Here is a 19736-nt window from a genome sequence, read left to right on the forward strand (position 1 = left end):
TTTTACTGTAAAACAGAAAAAGAATGTGAGAAAGTAAGGTGACAGGTCTGTCATGGTGTGGGCCTGTTGATCTTCCAAAGGCCTTTGGAAGATTGTTAGAGCATTGCATCATAAAAAGCATGTGTTTTGTAGCCGGAGTTGAATAATAATATTGTAAAAAAATATAAGATAAGTAAATAAAGACATGTGCAAAGAAATGAGTGCTTTTATTTAAAAGATAAGCATTAGGGAATATCTCTGTTTACAGCAGAACAATGATTTGTGTTAAATATTAAAAAATGCTGCTCAAATATAAGACATTTTTCTTAAACAATAAAAAAGAAAAACATAAAATAGTATAAGCTTCATATTTCTTCCACAGTAGGCATAGTGTCTTTTCCCCACACCTCATCGCTTTGGCAAAAAGGTGAACATAATCATTACAGTGTTTGATCTCCACCCAGCAAGATGCTTTGCAAATATTGCACACAGTCCTTTGTATGTACATCAATAAACAACTTGGAATATACTTTTTGTTTGCAATGGCTTTAAATACATCTAAAAAAACAACCTCCTAATAAAAACAGATTTAATCTAACAATAATTCAGAGGAGTTTTGCAAAAAAAAAAAAAAAGCCTTTTCTGAAAATGTAACTTTATGTCCAGACAGAGAAGCGTCGATGTTTGCAGCATATATTTATCAAGACATCAATACAGTGGCTTATAAAAGTGAAATACTGTACATAAAAACACTAAACATGATAAAAAAAAAAAAGAAAACAACAACTAGGGGCTGTCGGGGCGGGGTGATGTAGTGACATGCATATTTTAAAAATCCCAACAGGAATGTCTCCATAGAAATAGTGTTCAGTCTTTAGGTAGAAACAGGTGAAACATACATTTCAACAGAAAGTGTGTTTTTTTGCCAGATGAAAGTCTCTGCTGCAGTGTTACTTTTCTTGTTGGGCCTAGCCTCTCACATGCCCACCCTGAGCACAGAGTCACAAATCATGGTTGTCTGAGTGGACCAGAGTGCAACACAGAGAGTCAGAGTTATCTACGGTCCCAGCATCTTCCAAGCAATAAGCTGACAGATCTAAGCTGGCCTCAATGGTGAGCATACAGTGCTCACATCCAGAACTGGATTATATCACTGACGCCGAGTGCGGGATGCCCTGGATGGTGACAGAGGTCGGCGTGCCACTGATGGCGTTGAAGATGTGAAGCGAGTCGGGGAGCACGCTCTTCATGCCGTCTTCCACCGGAATGATCTGGTAGGAAAAGCGACAACTAAATCAAAACGTAAAGCTCATAATAAAAGCCAACAGATTCAAAACTTGGGGTCTGCTTGTTTTGAATCTTTTCCATTCTTTACAATGAGACTAATAGTAAAAAAAAAGTAGATTGTATTAGATGCGGCACCCTTTTGTGTCTTCGTGTCATGTTATGTTTGTTTAAAATTGTTTATTTAGGAAGAGAACAAGTTTTTCAGCATTTTTTTGTATATATACAATTAATATGTATACTTGTCAAATTATAAATGTCTCATATCAAAACCCAGAGAGGAAGAAATGTGGGACTAAAATCTGGCAATTACTTCTAACAAGCATTTTTTTAGTTGCTAATAAAAAAAGTATATTGAGAATTAACAGAGATTTATCAGGATGCAGGGAGAAATCCGATTTTTGGGCGTCAAAAAATATTGTTTGCTCGATTGATCAGGCTTTGATTGGGGCACCTGCTGTTCAAAATATAAAATTTTTAATCTAAAGTTTTGTAATTAATTAACTGATGTATTCACTGCTTTTTTAAACTGCTCATTGAACTTCTCACTCACACAGGATGACTTTACCTATGCTCATAACAGAAGCAACTAATGGCCACTAAAAGTGTGAAAGATAGAAAGAAAAGTTGGAATAATTTTTCTACTTTAGATTTTCTATATTAGATTTTAAAAAAGGAATATGTAAGCTAAAATTATTACAGATATTAGAAATGAACCATACTTGTTTCATGCATCTCTAATGAAAATAAAACAAACAAAACATTTTTAAGAACACAGATTTAGATGCATATTTACACAACAAAACATACTTTACATGCATCCAAACACTCCGCACACGCATGCCAGAAAGTACGAACGTCAGCAAGCCAAAATAACAAAAGCCAAATAGTGACTGTTGGTCTAGCTAGCACCTTGAGCAGTGGGGGGATTGAGTTGGACAAAAACTGATTAATATACTTTCATCCACAGGTGAAATTTCTTGGTTATTGTCTCCCTTTCATAGGACAAACAGTATTGTTTATAAGTCAATCATAGTGAAAACAATTGCTCTGACAGCTCAAATGCTGCAATTATGTTGCACAGCAGAAATTTGCTGCTGTGCAATAAATTGCTTCAATCAACCTCAAATAAATTATGTGAGGTTGATTTCCTGTTTACTGCAGGTGTTTAAAGATAAAGCGGTTTATTATCTGATAGCTCTGAGCCTCGGCATCAAGTGTTGGACCTGGCTCTTTTTATAACTACTTTAAAGACAGGACTTTTACTAAGTTAACACGTTAAATCCAAACGGTGTTTGTCTAGCAAGACCAACAATTAACTCAATAATTTGCATTCTGATGTTTTTTGCATTACCATCAAATCTGCTCATGTCAGCACGAAGAAAAAAAAACAGAGAATGTTATCAGAGAGTGCTTTATTGCTCTGTAAAACAATATAAAAGGCCCTCTGATTACTGAGCTTTCCACAGACCGTTTCAGAGGCAGGTTAAAGGTGTTACATTATTATGTTAAATCCAGTTTAAAAAAAACAGCAGCGGTAGGAGCAGTAGCATCGCCAAGCTTACCTGCTCGTGCATGATGATGGACAACTCTCTGGTCAAGTCCCTGTAGTTTGCTTTCATCTCATCGTGGTACTCCTGCTGGTCCTCTTTGATCAGTCGCTCATTAATGCCCAAGCCGTGGCCACAGGCCTCCACAAAATGCCTGCTTAGAAAAACACTGTAAGCATGTGTTCAAGAGAGATTGCCTCAAGATAACTGTAAGACTCTTACACCTCACCTGAAGACCTCTTTGAGCTGCTTGACCTTGTTATCTGGATACTTCTTGGCGCTCGAGTCATCCAGAAAAGCTCTGGCGTATGCAAGTGGTCCTGCATTTACCTGCCATAGAGAGAGTGTAGATTTTCTCATAATATTATACTCTCATTTTTACAGGTGTGTGTTTGTGCTTTGACAGGACTCAAAGTGGGCACCTGGACACTGATGCTGCCTTGCAGTTTGAGCTGCAGACGGATCATGTCCACGTCGCTGGAGGAGCACAGCTGGTTGATCTCGGCCACCTTTTTGCTCATTTCATCGATGGCCACCTCGATGGGGCTCAGGTCGGTGTGGTGTTGGTACATCACTGCGATGCGCTTCTTCACGTAGGGAAAACAGTGTGTTGCTGCAGGAATTACACAAAGAGGCGAAAAGCTTGAATTAAAGCAAAATGATAAGGTTTCACAGTTTTACAGCTGAGTGTCCATCTAAGTGGAGACTGCTCATCAAATAAAAGTTCACTCATATTTGCAGATAAGATGACATGGCTGAACGTTTGTATCTCTCACACCATAAAACAATACAGCTGTAATAGGGATTAGGAAATGTACATGTCAAAAAACAGCTGACATGTTCAAAAGCTAATCAAGACCTTCTATTCATAAACACGAACATTCTGCTGACGGATGCAATCAGTGATTGACTAATGAGAAATGTGTTCAATGTTAATAAACAGTCTCGTGTGAGCAGGAATGTGACACAATGGCTTTTTAAAAATTATTTTCAGATTATGAATCTTACATCCCTGAGATGTTGAAAGCAAAACACAGCTGTCTCTCTGACCCGTATGCTGTGTTCCTCTGTCTTCATGATGCTGTTTGCTATCTAACAAACTTCTGAGGCCTTCACAGGCTGGATTTATACTGAGATTAACTCACATACAGCTGGTCTCTGTTTACTGATTACTGCACTTCTGAAACCAACTGGATAAAATCAGTTGTAGGGGTTTGAGCGCAAAAGGTAATAAAAACAATATGTGCCACAGTTTCAGATTTTTCCTCCACATATCAGTTTCCACATGACAATTATGTGCTACTTTGTTTTGGTCTATCACATAAAATCCCTATAAAATACATTCTCTAATAAAGTTTATAGGACATTATTCTCTCAGAAGGTATTGCTTGAGAAATAGATTTTTTAAAGAAACAAACCAAAACAGTTGTTTAACGGAATTACCACTAATGCTAATAAAGAGCAGCTTACTGGTGAGTATCGTCCTGCGTTTGCACTGCTCCTCCACTCCACCTTGCTTTTTGCCAGATATTGTGAAAGGCATTTCGAATACAAATCGCCTGATGTTGTGGCTCTTTTCAAACTCTGTCTTTCTGTCAGCCAGCTCTTTCTCATCCAGGTATGGAGTCACGTGGGTTACTTGAATATATGCGTACTTTGAGTCCAGGTCTTTGGGATTAATCTATAGAGGAAGCACATCATCTCAAGACATGAACTCCTGCTACAATGCAGCACCAATCAAACTGCCAACAAATTACATTAATTAACAACCTCCAGGTCAAATGATGTTTTTGTCCCTGTTCATAAACTGCATCAAAAGGAAAAAAAAAAAAAAACAACACTTTTTCATTCTGTTTCATTTAGGGATCCACTGAGTAGTGGATCCTTGATCTTTTTTTTTCTTTCAAAAGATGAATGCAGATGATCTCACCCGTCCAGAATCCTGAATCATCTTCACGTTCTCCTGTCCAAACTTGTCAGAGTAAAGCTTCAGGAGCCTCTGGGAGATCTCAGACAGGGGTGTGAACTTGGGCTCTTTATAGATGTACTCCTTACCATCTTCATCCTCAAAGAAACCCTAAAAAAGATTAAACACTCTGAAAAGTCATCTTAAATAAGCACAAAAACTGGATTAATCTACTAACAAGGGAAGCACATCAAACCAAGTATAAATAGTGAGTGGGAGGCATTCTGACACTGATTAAAATACTCAGCTCTGATCTGAGCAGTCCTAAATACACAACATACTATCTAAGCTCCAAGAATAGCAACTAGAGAAAAACACTTGTGTTAGTTTATTAGTTTTATATCTAAATAAGACATGAATGCCATAATAGCACACTACAAGTTAAAAGTCCTGTGAAATGAGAAGGGAAGCCATGCATTTATACAGCGGGATCTAAACCTTGTGATTAGCTTTGTAAAGGGGTTTCCTACTCTGATTGCTACAAAACTGATTGTGGCGCACAGGAGGAGTTAAGGGGCTTAAACATCAGCACTGCACATGAAACCGCACTGCAGACTGCATTAGTGAAGGAGCACAACACTGAAGCAACCTAAAACACACTGCAGCTGTCAGACTATTTTACCTCCGCCTCTGAGTCAGTAAACTGGTACTGCTACAGGAGTGTGGACAACACAAAAGAATAAAATCATTGTTATTCAAAAACTATAATAACCGTGAGCACATTAACTGGAAAAAGACAACTATTCTTATTATTTATCAAAGAACACAGCTGGAGGTAAACACACTCAGAAAATATCACTAAAGTCGACAAATATGGTCAGATTTGAAACCTCATGTACTAAATTTGCAATTGCAATACACGCAGAAATGCTGAAATTAATGCAGAAGTGAATGAGTGCCATGCAACACGTCCTTTAAACAGAGATTAGCAGTGCTGGTTGTTAGTCATTCTGTGCCAACTCAACCATCTTATTTCGATTGCTTTTGTTCTGGTGAAAAGAAATTCTCCTCAAGTGTTACATCATCACATTATTATGTTATGTAATTGTTTTGTAAGACTGTGCAATAAAGTTAAATCTGTGTTGTTACTAAAATACTTGTCTGGAAATTTTCATCATTTTTGCACCGGAATGCTCAGTTTTAGTGAAATGTTCACCAATCGCACATTTAGCTGGTTGGATTGTTTCTCACTGTCCTTGATGCCCACATCTGATTTGGATATAAGTGGTTGCAATGCTAAGCAAATGTAGAGTGCTGACAGCGTACCAGAAAAAGAAAGTTAACAGATAACTTGCTTTCTGTGCAAAGTTTGCAACACAAGTACTCCATGTTATTAAGATGATGTAACAGGAAGAAACCTTAACATGAGGGTTACACTGCAGAGAAATACACCAACATTCATTTCTGTCTGTTCTGAAGATTTGAAAGTAAAGGAATACGTTATCAGTTTATGGGCATAATAAGACTTTAAACAATTACAGTTTCAAAACAACTTCAATTTCTTGTCACATCATGCTTTTAATGAGATGTCAGTGAAAATGTCGGAATAAGTTTCTGTAACCATATAGTGCATGGAGTAACGCAGCACTGCCCCTCATCCACATGGCAAAAAGGAATTAATCAATTAATCAGCTTAGACCAGCTGATTTCACTTTTGTTTCTTTTAAAGAGTTAAATGGCAAAGTGGATGAGTAATCTGTGCCATAGATGCTTGAAAATAACAAAAATGTTTAGTGTGTTTATCTTAGATATTAGCTTAAGCCCATGCATCAAAAAGCAGAAAATACTGAAATGTATGTTTACAGAAGAAGAGATGCTATATCTCTGGGCTGTTTTGAGTCACCTCTAAAATTACCAAATATGTTTAAAAAGGTTGCTTGGATTTTTACCTATCATAGATAAACCTTTCAACAGGAACAAAACCTATGAACAAACTCTCAGCTGATGTAAGAAAAAACCCCACAATAATATGAGGTGACACAGAATAGCACATTGGGTAATTTGAAGCAGCAAGCAGTGTTTGACAAGTGCAAATGAATTAAAGCAGCACAAACACCACAGACTACGACTAACAAAATCAGGAAGGTCTCCTGTATCACTTACCGCTGCCTTCAAAGAGGATAAAAAAAAAAAAAAGCAGAGAAGTTGGGTCATAAAATGTTGCTGCATGCAGTCGTGCTCTTAAAATATGTTCAGCAGCTTGCCAACTTGTGCTCTTCAGTCACGTTTTAGTAATTTACAGTCACACAAGCAATGTGTTTGTTTGGAAAAGAACACCAAACCTTAAACCCTAGTGGACAGATTGTGTTACTGCAGTCTGAAGGCTGAACATACCTGACCAAAGAAAGCCACTCTGAAGTACGTCCCCAGCAGCCTCTTGCCTGTATGCATCACCTCCGTCACTTTGCTGTATGCACGATGCAGTGTGTCATACAGGTGGGCCAGTTTCTGTATAAAGGGAGACAGCAGAGTTGTAGATCATGCTGGAAGCCAAATAAAATGAAGACTAATTCAATCTGGTTAGGAGATTCTATCCGTAATAAAGAAACAGTGTACCTCAAAGTCCCTTCGCTTCTCATAAATTGGGATTATGAGTTTATAGATGTCTGAGATGAGCTCATAGCGCTCTGCTTTCCACAGGCCGTCTGCACACTCCTCCAAAAGCTCCATTAAAACGTCCTGATTGGACGACAAATGGAAAAAATAATGGATGGAGAGCTTAGTTAAAGGGGTTGAGGAGACACAAGTCAGGCTGGTCATAAGGATCTGAAAAGGATATCTAATAGACAGAAAATACATACAGTAAGAAGAAAATAGTTTTACCTCATTAAAATGCACATCCTGCATCCCAACATCCTCCATCATTGCTGCTTCTTCATCAATGTTTGGGGTTACAACTCGGAAAGCTGAACAGCCCTGCTTGAACATTCCTACATAAGACAGGAGGAGAGATGTTAGTATAAGTAGAAACTTTCTAATGACAAATCAAACAACTGGATCAAAAGCATTTTCATCAGAAACAACTGAAGCACCTTTTCTCCGGAGGTATTCTGCCACGAGGGCTGCAACATGAACGTAACACATGGCCGCCTGGGAACCAAAACATTAAAATGATAATCAAAATCACAAAGGGGATGCTGATGATTTGTCACCACATATAATCGTATATCAAAGGAATCAGCATAAAGCAGCTGAACTACATAAAATACACTTTAATGTCTGTTGAATACTAAATTATTCATCGTAATAGCACAATCCAGCCCAAAGAACCACACAAACAGACCTCTGATAGGTCTCCATTCTTCACATGGATTCGGGCCATGCTGTCCAGCCAGGTCTTTCGCAGCTCGGGGGTGCTGGCGTACGACTTGGCAAGGCTGTACTGCAGGTCCACTAGCATTTCTGGATCTCTCTCATGCTCCTTCATTTGAGCTGTGGCCATCAAAACGGTCCTGATGCGTTTTGTCAAGTCCTTCACATCTGATGGGAAAGCTGTGTGCTGTTGAGTGGGATGGAGTTCAGACAAATCCTTGTGAATATAATTGTCACTTTAACTTGCTTCTAGAACACCTACATTTTTCCATTTTGGGACAATAAACGGATATTTCTAGTCTGTTCTCTTACGTGGTGTTGGCCAGATCAAGGTGTAGGAATGCTGAGTATAAATACACACTGCACTATTAAGATAATTTTTTGTGAAAAGTCTTGATATGTAGATAATTTCCATTTCCGCTCTAAGAGTCTTTGCGTGTCCTAAAACGCTCTACATACATTTGATGTATTATTATTATTTACGCAGTACTCTGTTAGCTGTTTTGATTAAAATGCCATTAAAACGCACTGAAGTTTGTGGTGTAAAAGTTGTCGGGGTATGAACGCTTTTCAAGGTACTGCAAGGCTTAATTTTATTCATTTTGCCATGAAGCTCCTCACCTTGATAGTTCTATCACTGTTGGCACAATTGTTGATTATTGACAGAGATTGCTGGAAGCGGGTGCTTCCAATACCGATCACATCAGCGATCAACTGACTGACAGCAATCACCACCTGAAGCAGAAACACATAATTATAAGAACAAAGCAACTGTTGAGCTTTACAAAACATAGAGTTATGTAAAAACATCACACACAACCATGGAAATCAGAGGTGAGAAGCATCTTTTATTAAACCAGTGTGTAGGGACATCAAATTGCAGTTTTGTTGCAGCAAGGAATATACAAAATATACGTGCAAAGCTATAGATTGAAATCAAGACAAAAAAGGTTTTGTAGAGATAATTCAGGTTGACAGAAAAGCTGTCTCACCTGCAGGTGTGTTCTGACAAAGGACTTGCGACCTGTGTAGTCAAAGTTGCTCTTCATGAGAAAATACAGCAGGTGGGCTGCATCACTACGAATGGAGCTCAGCTTGGAGTTGCAACATTTCAGAATCTCGTAGCAGAAGGCTGCGCACATATCTGCACGGCCTTCAAAAAATGTGCACGGGAACTGCAGAAAGAAGGCAAAACCAGTTTACCCTCTGCCATGAATTTTTGGTCAAAACAAACAAACCATCATTCCATAGGGCACCAAACGTTCTTCAGACCTTGTAAATAAAAGTGCGCAGTGATGTGAAGACCTGCTTCAGGGCTGTTTCAGACTGATTGATGTGCAGGAAGCAGAGATGAACTTCAAACACCTTCTTCATCAGTGGGCTGTGGCCGTGGTCAGAGCAAAGTTGTGTCTGTATGGGACAAGGAATGGCCTGTAAATTCAGATAATGCAGATAATTCAGGCCATGGTACCCGGCAGGTGTTTGATCTGATACCTTAAAGCCCATGATGAAGATGCTGAGAGTGTCCAGGACTGTTAGACACACTTCAGTGGCGATGTTGGCCTCCAGGAGTGACTGGTTCAACACATCCGCATCGGAGTGACTGTAGGCTGAAAAGAAACACAAATGCTGTAGCGCTTTCATGTTCTTCATTAAACTCTGTCAAGAAATGCTATTTACATCAAAGGTTATCATATAAGGCAAAGCTGATGCTAAAACTATTGAAGTTTTCTTTAATAATGTTGAACATAAAAGTTTCATTCCAAGCGAAAGCCAAAAATTCTTATTCTTTGCAGCGCAAAATTGCTCATCAGGCAAGGAAAACACATGATCTGTGTTTTCATTGGTTCACAAAGAAACCGTGTGCTGTTACCACACTTTGAAAAAGTGTGTGTTTATGTGTGTTTATGCTCATGTGTGTCAGAGCCAAAACGAGCGAAAGTTCATCATTAAATTTGCAGATGACTGTAATCATTAAACTCTTGAAGGACAAGGAAGGTGATTGTGTAGAGTAATCCAATTCATGGTGCAACAACTCATCTTTTTGAAGACAAAAAAGATGGTGATTGATTTTTGAAGAAATCAGCCTATGATTGTACCAACACGTAATAATGGGAGACAGTATAAGAATATGGCCAGCATTCTGGGCAATAAGATAACTTTTGAGGTTAACAATGATTCCATCAGAAGGCCATCCAGAGGCTGTTTTCTATTTTTGGTAAATAAAATGGTTTTAATGCTGATCCATCTCTTTTGGGAATACTTTATTTTTCCTTTAAAGGAATCCATTTTTACTTTTGGAATGGTGAGCTAGAATGGCAACCTTAGCAGGAATAGGTTAATAAAGAGAGGTCAATGAGAATGGCTAAGGTCTTTACAAAGATTGTTGGTGGTATTTTAAGAGACCTTAATCAGGTCTTCAGAATAAGAGTCAGTAGCAGGGAAATATTGATACCTAAAGGATCTTTGTATTCTCTGTACATCGAGTTCAGGACTCGACCATCAGGAAGGATGTTTACCTGTGCCCAAAAGGCAAGATCAAACCACAACTTGAGGTCTTTTATTGCTGAGTTCTTTAATTATTCTATACAAATTGTGTTATTTGGAGCTCTGATATAATTTTGTACATTTTTTTTTACCTTCATGTGAGGGTTCATTGTTATGTGTAAATTTTATAGATTGCTGGAAATTAATTGCCCCTCCGGAACAATAAAGTATTTCAATTTCAACATATGGCTTCGTTTTATCAGAACATTGGTGACAATTTGGTGAAGGGGCATCAACATCTGTGGGGATGTTTTATTGACTAATGGTAGAATAATAGCAATCAAAACAAATCAATTAAAATATCTGCAAGCTAAGCCCTTAAAAAAACTGTGAGATTTACTAGAAGACAGAAGAAAATGCTGCTAGACAGCATACTTGTGGTCCTACTCCTTATAAATTATGATTTGTGATTTCTCCACAGACCAGCATGTTTGAGGGACAAGGGGAAGCCCTGGCCCTGAGAACAACCTCCACTTTGTGCCAAAAATGCAAACAAACCTCTTGCTCTGGTTAAACAAGGGATGGTTAGCCCTTAAATACAACTCTGACTCCCCAAAACCCTGAATCTACAGGAAAATGTTAGATTTGAAATAATGATTACAGACCTCCACATTTAGAAAATTAAGAGAACATACTCCCAGCATTGTCAGTGAAAAAAAATATTTATCCATGTTTATGCTTACAAACTGTCATAATGGATTTTATTTTCAGTCAGACCAGCTGGTTGGCATTTTACTCAACTCTTCTATGTACAAAATATCATCTGTCACAAGATGTTTTTACACTTTGACAACAGACAATTTGAAGGGATTTTATTGTGTTTTACTCATGATCTAATTGGTTAAGACTCCAATACATTATATCTACCAGAAGCAGGTCTCAGCTATGGAGCAACGTTGTTGCAAAATGGATTGCTTAGAAGTCCGATGTGGAAGTGCATGAGAGGGAATTGGTACAAAAAGGGTCTACAATTATTTATGCTTTTTTGTGTTTTTAGGAAAACTGAACAGTTTCTTCAAACAGCACCTGTTTGGAATGAAACTCTTCACATTTTTTAATGGATTTCTTTTCCAAAATCAAAGTCAAAAGCAGATGAGCTGTGCAGAGGATGTGAAGATTTAGAGAGCTAAACTTGAAGTTAAAATAGGCATGCTTTATTTTTTATTTTTTTAAATTAAGTAGGCAAAAAATATCCTCTCAACCTGTCACATTCTTACCATGTTCTACAGATATTCCAAGTATACTTGAAATCTTTCTTACACTGAAAACACAAAGAAACTGTATTAAATTATGCCTTTTCATAAAAATACCCACCTTACTCCCCTTTGATTAACATAAAGCTGCCTTTACCCAGCTCTAAAATAGTTTAGAGATATTTTCCCGAAATGTTTTTCTGCTATAAATCTGATTGAGTTTGACAGAGGATGATGAGAAAGATAATGAGAAGCATGAGGGGGGTCAGACTACATGAGATGACGAGTAAGAGGAGGGTCTTCTGGTAGAGCATGGTTGATGGCACTTACTGTAGTTAAAAGTGTATGAGTTATCCAGGCTGCTGAGCTGCTGTAAGCGGGCATGCATCATTCCCGCCCTGTTACGGGACACAGGCAGAGTCTGAGACTTCCGCTCATGTGCTACGGGTCCTGCCCCTTCCTGGTTTCTGATGAGGAAACAGGATAAATTAGACAAAGAGCTGGAAAAACCAGCGGGGCCAGAGTTCGTGGAGCAGGTCAAGATGAATATTTATCATTTTTACACACCCAAGAGGTGTAAGCAGCACTCAAATGTGCCAGGAAGTCAAAATTGTGACCATGAGTGCATGTTTAACATGCAGCCTAGGGTGAAACATATTACAGCATTAAAACAGCAAGTTAAAGCTTAAGCCATGCATGAAAGAACGAGAGGCGGTGAAGGTGGAAAACCAAAACTGTCACAGCACTGCAATGAAAAATACCATGCAGTCAGTCTGGGGAAATCATTTCCCCCTTTAGCTTACCCAAGCAGGAGAGGGCAGGAGCCAGCTTTTATATCAGTATGTTAAACTTGTCAGCGTTTGAGTGAATAGAGATAGAAACAGTGATGGCAGGTTAGAGAGAGTAAAGGCCTCTTAGAATGGAGGCCAAAACACCCAAATATGAAGAGAAGAGAATGAATGGGTGTTCAGATATATCTGAATCCTGCAAGTACTTATACTTTACAAACATAATATTTTACTTCAAACTTGAACCTGGATAATCAGTGATACAGAAGTGTACATCCACTCATCATAGGCATAATTCTCATGTTGATTTGGAACTTTCCGTGATTTGTTTGAGATGTTTTTTCCAGGCTGGAATTATTTCTATTTAGTTTCTATTAAGCATGAACATGTTACATCATGATGAGGATCTTAATTTTATTGTAGTAAGATAAAATGTAATTGATACTTACAAAGCACCAAAAATAATTGCACCGTTATGATTGGTATTTTGACCAGTTTTTCTTATATTTGTTTTCATGAGAAAATCAGTTAATAGAAATCTGTCCAACAATAAGGTAAAGTCATTCAACTAGTTTATTGATATAATAATTGGTATGTTTTTTATTTTACATTTTATAGAACAGTATTTGTTTGTGAGGTGTTGACTGCAGAAACACAAAATCCCAGCCCTGTTTCTGAACTATGCTATCAATGCGTTTGACCGTTTTTGATAAGAAGAGTGATCAAATATCCAGCCAGAATTATGCCAGGACCTGTGATGCTTTTCTAAAACGTTTAGGGATAATTATCTAAATACTGGCAGGGATGTCTGTATGTATAATGTTGTAAACTTTGTGTGAGCACCAAATTCAAAATGAATTTAAACTTCGATGCCTAGTTCTCAATTTTTAGTATCAGTGAAGCTCTTCTAAGCACAAGATCCAAATTATTTAAAAATGTATACCAGTGATGAGTGTCTGCTCCTCCACATTATTATTTGTAAAATGGCAAAAACAAACTAGACACGTTTCTCTTTCATAATAATGAGGTATCAAAAAGCAAGAACACTTTGCAACATTACCTTGCAATGTATCTTTTCCCCATGTATCTGAACTGATGGAGGCACACTCTGAAGAAAGGAAGAGAAAAATCAACCATCACATGTTTTATAAGCACTTACAACTCCAATGTATTTTAACAGTCAAGACAAGCCTCTCACTCAATTAAGATAAAGAAGTCCATCAGTTCAGCAGATGAAGCCTTGTTCCAGTATGTGAACAGAGCATCTGGAGGGAAAACAATACTGAAACTGTGACGACAGCTTGTTTGTTCATGTATTTAAAACACAGAATAGGGCTTCTCGTTTTACCTTCAGACATGCCTTTAAGCACATGTAAGAAACACATGAGGAGGCTTTTGATCTCTGCCTGATCCAATTTATCACATCGCATCAAGGTGCTTCCCAGGGTCGAGGCAGGTTGGTTCTGAGACAAGAAAACAAGGAGTGTTTAAGTGGTGACAGGCAAATAATATATATTCATATTCTTTTTCACAGACGTGCTAATTTCTCTTTTTAAATATATCAAGACAAGCCAAACCAGACAATTATTCAGTAATGGTTTTTCACATGAAAGAAATTGCTCTTTGCCCCGAGTGGCACAGTGTCATGGGGTGGTGCCATTTGTGTCAAAAATATGGCTTATATTTCTCTTCTACCATGTCAAGTAAAACAATATGCCCACCACCTGTATTGTACAGAGCAAATATAACTGTCCATAGAAGCTGGCTAATGCTTGAGCTGATATCTTATATATAAGTTCTACTCAGTGTTATATTTGATCTTGATTGAATGTAATCATCTAGAGATCAAAATAATATATCTTGACTGATCAAACTTTAAATGTATATTTTTTATTTCAGTAAACTGGGTTGGGAGAGTGAGGCTGGGGTAGTTTTAGGTCATCAACACACCACCACTTAAACCACGTTGAATTTCAGCCTCTATGTCTCGCAGACTAATTCAGTTTCCATGTAAACTCTTGTCTTACCGCAACCATTTTTGCACTCATAAAGTCAATCCCAGCATTCGATGCCAACACATGCTGCGTTAGACATAGAAAAATTATTTTTTTACCCCTTTTACTAAATGGTTATGGTGTTATTAGGGTATATGCTCTCACTGCCAGGAGGAAAGCTGTTAACTTGCTGAAACAGTGTCATTACCAAAGATAGTTTATGTTTTTACTGGGAATTGTGACTTTAAGCAAACACCATTCTCCCAGACGAGGTAGAGAGCAGACGGCAAACTGAACCACAGCGGTTAGAAACAGCTGTACCACAGACATGGTTGGGAAATAATGCCACACATGTCCTTTTGCCAGCATTCAGTCTAGACTAAAACCGGAGGTGGGTGACTTCATGGACAGCATGATGCAACTTGAGCCGCTTCCTGCAGTTACAACTTGTCACTCAAGAAGAGCGAGGTCGATGTCACAGTCAGACGAAGGCAAAGCAATGGGGGTGTCAAATTAGTCAGTTAGTTCCCGAAACCATAAAAGGAAAAAACACAAAACAACAACAACAAAAAAAAAAAAACAGCAGAGAAAAACACAGGGTCATTTGCTGGGCCACTTCAAAATGTTTATATTAATTCCACTCTGTAAATATGTTGCAAATCTAAATATTAATTAATGATAATAAAATCATCACTTCATATTTGGTTTTAGAAATTTGAGGAATTAATAAAATCTGAAAACTACATGCCCAGGTTTTCTCCTAACACGTTTACAGAGCTGGAAAATTTTTATTTTAGGCTTTAAAGCTGTGTATGAAACTAGGGAAAAAGGAAAAGGAGCAATAAAACAAACTGTGATGCAACAGATCTACTTTACACCACAAGAACAAACATGAAAGTCAGAAAATCCTCTGACAAACAGCTACAGCTTTAGGGAAGTAGGACATTCAAGACACACACTAACATTCCCAGATGGGACACTCCTTGGAAGTGTGAAGAAGAATTATACTTGAAGAGATCTGACGGGCTGCAGATGGATTTCTGGGATGCAGGGGATGGTGAGCAGGGCGAGGTCTATGGTGGCTCGCTTGGTGTGAATAGGACACACTATGTCCTCAGTTTCCACAAAGGGAAGCAGGCAGACAGAATGTCTCCATACAAACTTCTCCATTTGCTGTGGCAGATCGAACAGTGAAGGCAGGATGTTGAGGGTAGTTAACAAACACTTTCTCTGTCAGTTTTTTTTTTTTAAACCTGGGAAATATGTGAAACTTCAGCAAAGTGCAATGCAATAAATGCTGGATGCCTTAAAAAGATTGAATTAAGTAGAATACCTTGTCAAGAGAATTGGTTTTGTCATGGTTCCTCTCATGGAGGCTGTTGACTGATTCTGTGCTGATGAGGGAGCCACGAGAGTCGGTGTGGCGCATAGAGTTCACGTTAGGGGTGGAAACTGCATGAGGGGAAGCTGAAGGGAAAAACAAAAATCAAAAACAAAAGTTTGCTGTTATCAGGAATCTTTTACAGTTCCTGCACATTATCTTATTTATCTTCAAACTTCTACATAAGCTCAATAATCCTACTTTCCCCAGGAGTTTTAGCAATTATTTGCTTACAAGATTTTTAACTTTCAACTTCTTTAATAGCAATTTGTTCTCATTAAGTCTGGGTCCAAAAAACCTGGAGAAATCATAAGGCTGAAAGAAGATCCTGAATTTGATATGGAACAGTTTTTTATGGCTTGTGGTTTAAAATATCAGTAGTACTTGGAGTAAGGACTAACATTTTGTGAACAACTCCTATAAAGCAAAGTTTGTAAAGATTTGTTCCTATATTTCAACTGAACCTGAATTTAACCTGAAGTTAAAATCGCTTTAATTTAGGTTGAGATGATGGCTCCCTTATAGGCTAAAAAAGGGAGTAAAATAGTTCCTCTGTCCTTTTTAAATGACAATTCAGTCATTACTACTACGTACAATATTAACTCCTTATATAATATGGTAACAACAAAGAAAGAATATCACTTGAATAAAATAAAAAAACACAACATACTTATTCATTATTACAAGACATTTATGAAAATTAAAGAGAGAAAAATTGTAAATAAAATAATTTTTTTTTTTTTTTACAGCAATTCAAAACCTGGAAACAATAAAAGTAAATTCTAGACACTTTTAAACTGGGTAGGAACCCTGATTCAATTAAATAATGTTTCTTTTTGTGTGTGTGTTTTTTGTTTTGTTTTCTTAACTTACTTGTACCCGAGATAGCTCCAAAAACATCTTTGTGCAAGCTGGTGTCCAGAAACGTGCTGGACCTAGGAGGCGTCATCAAGGCATTTGAAAGGAGCGAATCGTCTCGTCCATTCTGAGAAAAGAAAGACAATCAAAAGAAGAAGAAAAAAAAAAATCAATAAAATGTATTTTATTGAAGTTCTGAAGAAAGCTTTTTGTATTTAGTAAGGTTATATACTGTATATTCAATGTTACTTTTTTGCATGATATAAAGCCAAGTGTGACAAAAAAAACCACTGTATGCAACTGACTGAGAATCTATCAATAAGGTCGGGAAAATTTAATTTTTTATATATCTTAAGTGCCTTGAGACAGCATTTATTGTGCACTGGCAATACATAAATCAACCAAAATTAATTGAAACTCAAGACCTAATCACCAAAGCTGATGTGGGACCTTTATTTTGTTTTTGACTGTAATCAGTGCACTTCTTCTCTCTCTGACGCATTTATGATGACGCAGAGCTGTTTTAATTTAATGCTTTATGTTTGTTATGTTTATGTTTTGAATGGATGGAAGTCAATACTCAAAAGAAGCCACTAGGTGGCTCTCTTACATTGTTGGAGTGGTTGACAGGGAATGGGGAGACTTCCTTCACATTAAGCCTGTTGACGTTCTCCTGAAGGAGACCAAACAAGGGGAAGTACAAGGTGGCCAATCTGGCCTGCTGGCTCTAAAAACAAAACAAAAATATTTAACATGATCATCACACATAAAAGTGAAAATGTAAGAGTCAGATAAGCGTTCTGAAATCATACATCATACCTTGGATGAATAGCGGTCATCAAATGTGTGTTTAATCATGAGGGTCTTCAGGACATGTATGGCTATCTGCCGAATCTCCCTGAACTCCTGCAGAGCAGCACTGACCTCCCTGAGCAGAAGCCCGACCAGGAAGTGGTTCCTACAGAAGTCTTCTGTCAGAGAGTAATCCATCTGCAGATCTGTGGGGCAGGGAGAGGTTGATGACGACTTTGTTACAGCCTGGAGCAAGCAGGAAACCAAGCTTACAGAAGGACATGAAGCCACAATCAATCCCAGACAGTGAGTGAACATCTGATTCAATGTCAATTTGATTAGAACCGTTAAACTAGGGAGCATCCTGGAAAACAACTGATTATCATGAAACAGAAGCAGACAGAAAGACAAGCCTGCATGTTCAGGTTTGACTGATTTCGCCCTGTGTTTCACATCAAGAGTGTGGAAAGACACAATTCAAACTCAAGACTGAACAGAACCCAGCTTATCCACATATGCACTCAAACAACACTGCAGATGAGAGAAGCAATTTGCCTTAACGTTTTTAAAACTTGCATTTTATTTGTGCAAGTTTTAAAAAGACATCAGAAATTTCAGCAGCTACAGAAAAAAATGTCTATTGAATCTCTCTTATAACCGCAACAGCTTCACTGATGAATGATCACATTTAAATCTGCTTTATTTGGAGACAACATGCAGGGAAGACTCCAACCACCTACCTACTGGAGTATCATCAGACTCCACTGTATCATCTGAGGACAATACAAATAATTGAGGCAAACAAAAAGATATACCTGTAAGAAATGCTGATGGGTCTTTTTCAAAACAGTTTCTAGTTGTTATTTATCGTGCAAAAGCTTTTTAATCACCTGTCAGAAATATTTAAAACCCATAAACGTTTTTCCACAACCAACAAAGTTAAATGTATTTTATAAGAATTTTCCAGCTGGAACTTTAGTTTGTAAAAACAAACAAACAAACAAAAAAAACAATTAATTGTGTAAAAAATTTTGAACCATTAAAATCTACGTAAATAATTAATCGACATTAACTTGTTACAGTCCTGACACAAAATGTGGAAAGGTTGCAGTGGTAAACATACATTTGCAAGGCACAGCACCTGAAACGTTCTCACCTTGAAACCTCAGTATCCTCCCTTTTCCAAATGGCATTGGCAGGTTTAAGGGAACATAGTGTTCATGATTGCACACAACGCGTAAGAACTCAAACTTGAACTCATACAGCGTCTGCATGAAGAAAGAGACAAAGACCAAAAAGCTGCAGTTAATGCAATTATAACTAACCAGAGCAGTTAGTTATAACTGCAGTTTGTTTCTATTAAAGATATCATGTATAACAAAGTACCTTTGGATCTCCGGGCATGAAGCCATTGATGTAATTGTTGATCTGCTTAAACACAAAGCCTCGGTCCATCAGGTTGAAGCAGCGCTGCAGAACAAATCAAATAAATTATGTAATTATTCAGATGCACAGAAGACAGAGTGGTCAAGAAGCCACACCAGTAAAAGTACATCTTTATTATCTTAAGTGCACCTTTATGAAGACAGCTAGGCTGTGGTTGGCATTGCGAGCAGCATCCAGGTTGTCTTTGTACTTCTGAGTGATGTGTGGCATCATCATGTTGACCAAAGTTTCCACAGTGTGATGAAAAGATGCAGAGAACCGCTGATTCCTTGACAACTGAAGAGCACAAATGGTAAAATAAAATAAAATACGCATCCAGGTTGGGAAAATATTAATAGTCAGCTTTATTTCTATTCACATGAGGAAGAAAGTGTAAAACCGACAAAGTAGACTGGAAAAGTTAGTTGTCACAAGACCAAGAAAATCAGACTGGTTTACTGCCTGTTAAACCAATATTTTAATTCCCAAATTCATTTGTAATATTATTATTATTGGAGTTTAACTTTATTCTAATAATTATGAAAACTACAATCTTCAACACTTTGTCTTGCAGATGAATTAGAGATTGTATCATGCCTTAACTAATACAACTGCAAGTTTCCTGTATAAAAATGCTCCTCTGACTGGATTATGTAATCATACATGT

At 37.7% G+C, this 19736-nt stretch overlaps 1 protein-coding gene across 20 annotated transcripts in view; it reads right to left on the minus strand.

Moving 5' to 3' along the window:
• Nucleotides 1-187: 187 nt before the first annotated feature.
• LOC114147831 (dedicator of cytokinesis protein 9) overlaps nucleotides 188-19736 on the minus strand; it is a 79176-nt gene continuing 59627 nt past the window's right edge. For 3 of the 20 annotated variants that reach the window (XM_028022505.1, XM_028022501.1, XM_028022507.1), the window contains exons 28-53: nucleotides 19220-19366; nucleotides 19031-19114; nucleotides 18801-18912; nucleotides 17672-17850; nucleotides 17463-17579; nucleotides 16868-16979; nucleotides 15947-16080; nucleotides 13968-14082; nucleotides 13818-13884; nucleotides 13680-13727; nucleotides 11856-11899; nucleotides 9586-9701; nucleotides 9364-9501; nucleotides 9084-9266; nucleotides 8713-8826; nucleotides 8063-8278; nucleotides 7812-7869; nucleotides 7603-7709; nucleotides 7336-7458; nucleotides 7114-7227; nucleotides 4744-4890; nucleotides 4284-4494; nucleotides 3236-3426; nucleotides 3043-3143; nucleotides 2829-2967; nucleotides 188-1250 (exon numbers count right to left, since the gene is read on the minus strand). In XM_028022505.1, coding sequence (XP_027878306.1) covers nucleotides 1125-1250; nucleotides 2829-2967; nucleotides 3043-3143; nucleotides 3236-3426; nucleotides 4284-4494; nucleotides 4744-4890; nucleotides 7114-7227; nucleotides 7336-7458; nucleotides 7603-7709; nucleotides 7812-7869; nucleotides 8063-8278; nucleotides 8713-8826; nucleotides 9084-9266; nucleotides 9364-9501; nucleotides 9586-9701; nucleotides 11856-11899; nucleotides 13680-13727; nucleotides 13818-13884; nucleotides 13968-14082; nucleotides 15947-16080; nucleotides 16868-16979; nucleotides 17463-17579; nucleotides 17672-17850; nucleotides 18801-18912; nucleotides 19031-19114; nucleotides 19220-19366 — 3243 coding nt within the window. In that variant the 3' untranslated portion in view covers nucleotides 188-1124. Of the gene's footprint in view, nucleotides 1251-2828; nucleotides 2968-3042; nucleotides 3144-3235; nucleotides 3427-4283; nucleotides 4495-4743; nucleotides 4891-5401; nucleotides 5432-6882; nucleotides 6889-7113; nucleotides 7228-7335; nucleotides 7459-7602; nucleotides 7710-7811; nucleotides 7870-8062; nucleotides 8279-8712; nucleotides 8827-9083; nucleotides 9267-9363; nucleotides 9502-9585; nucleotides 9702-11855; nucleotides 11900-12161; nucleotides 12299-13679; nucleotides 13728-13817; nucleotides 13885-13967; nucleotides 14083-15621; nucleotides 15787-15946; nucleotides 16081-16867; nucleotides 16980-17462; nucleotides 17580-17671; nucleotides 17851-18384; nucleotides 18418-18800; nucleotides 18913-19030; nucleotides 19115-19219; nucleotides 19367-19736 lie in introns of all 20 variants that reach the window. The other 17 variants (XM_028022503.1, XM_028022502.1, XM_028022488.1 and 14 more) reach the window with 16 other exon arrangements.

This window comes from Xiphophorus couchianus, chromosome 7 (genome assembly GCF_001444195.1).
Source record: "Xiphophorus couchianus chromosome 7, X_couchianus-1.0, whole genome shotgun sequence".
Taxonomy (NCBI): Eukaryota; Metazoa; Chordata; class Actinopteri; order Cyprinodontiformes; family Poeciliidae; genus Xiphophorus; species Xiphophorus couchianus.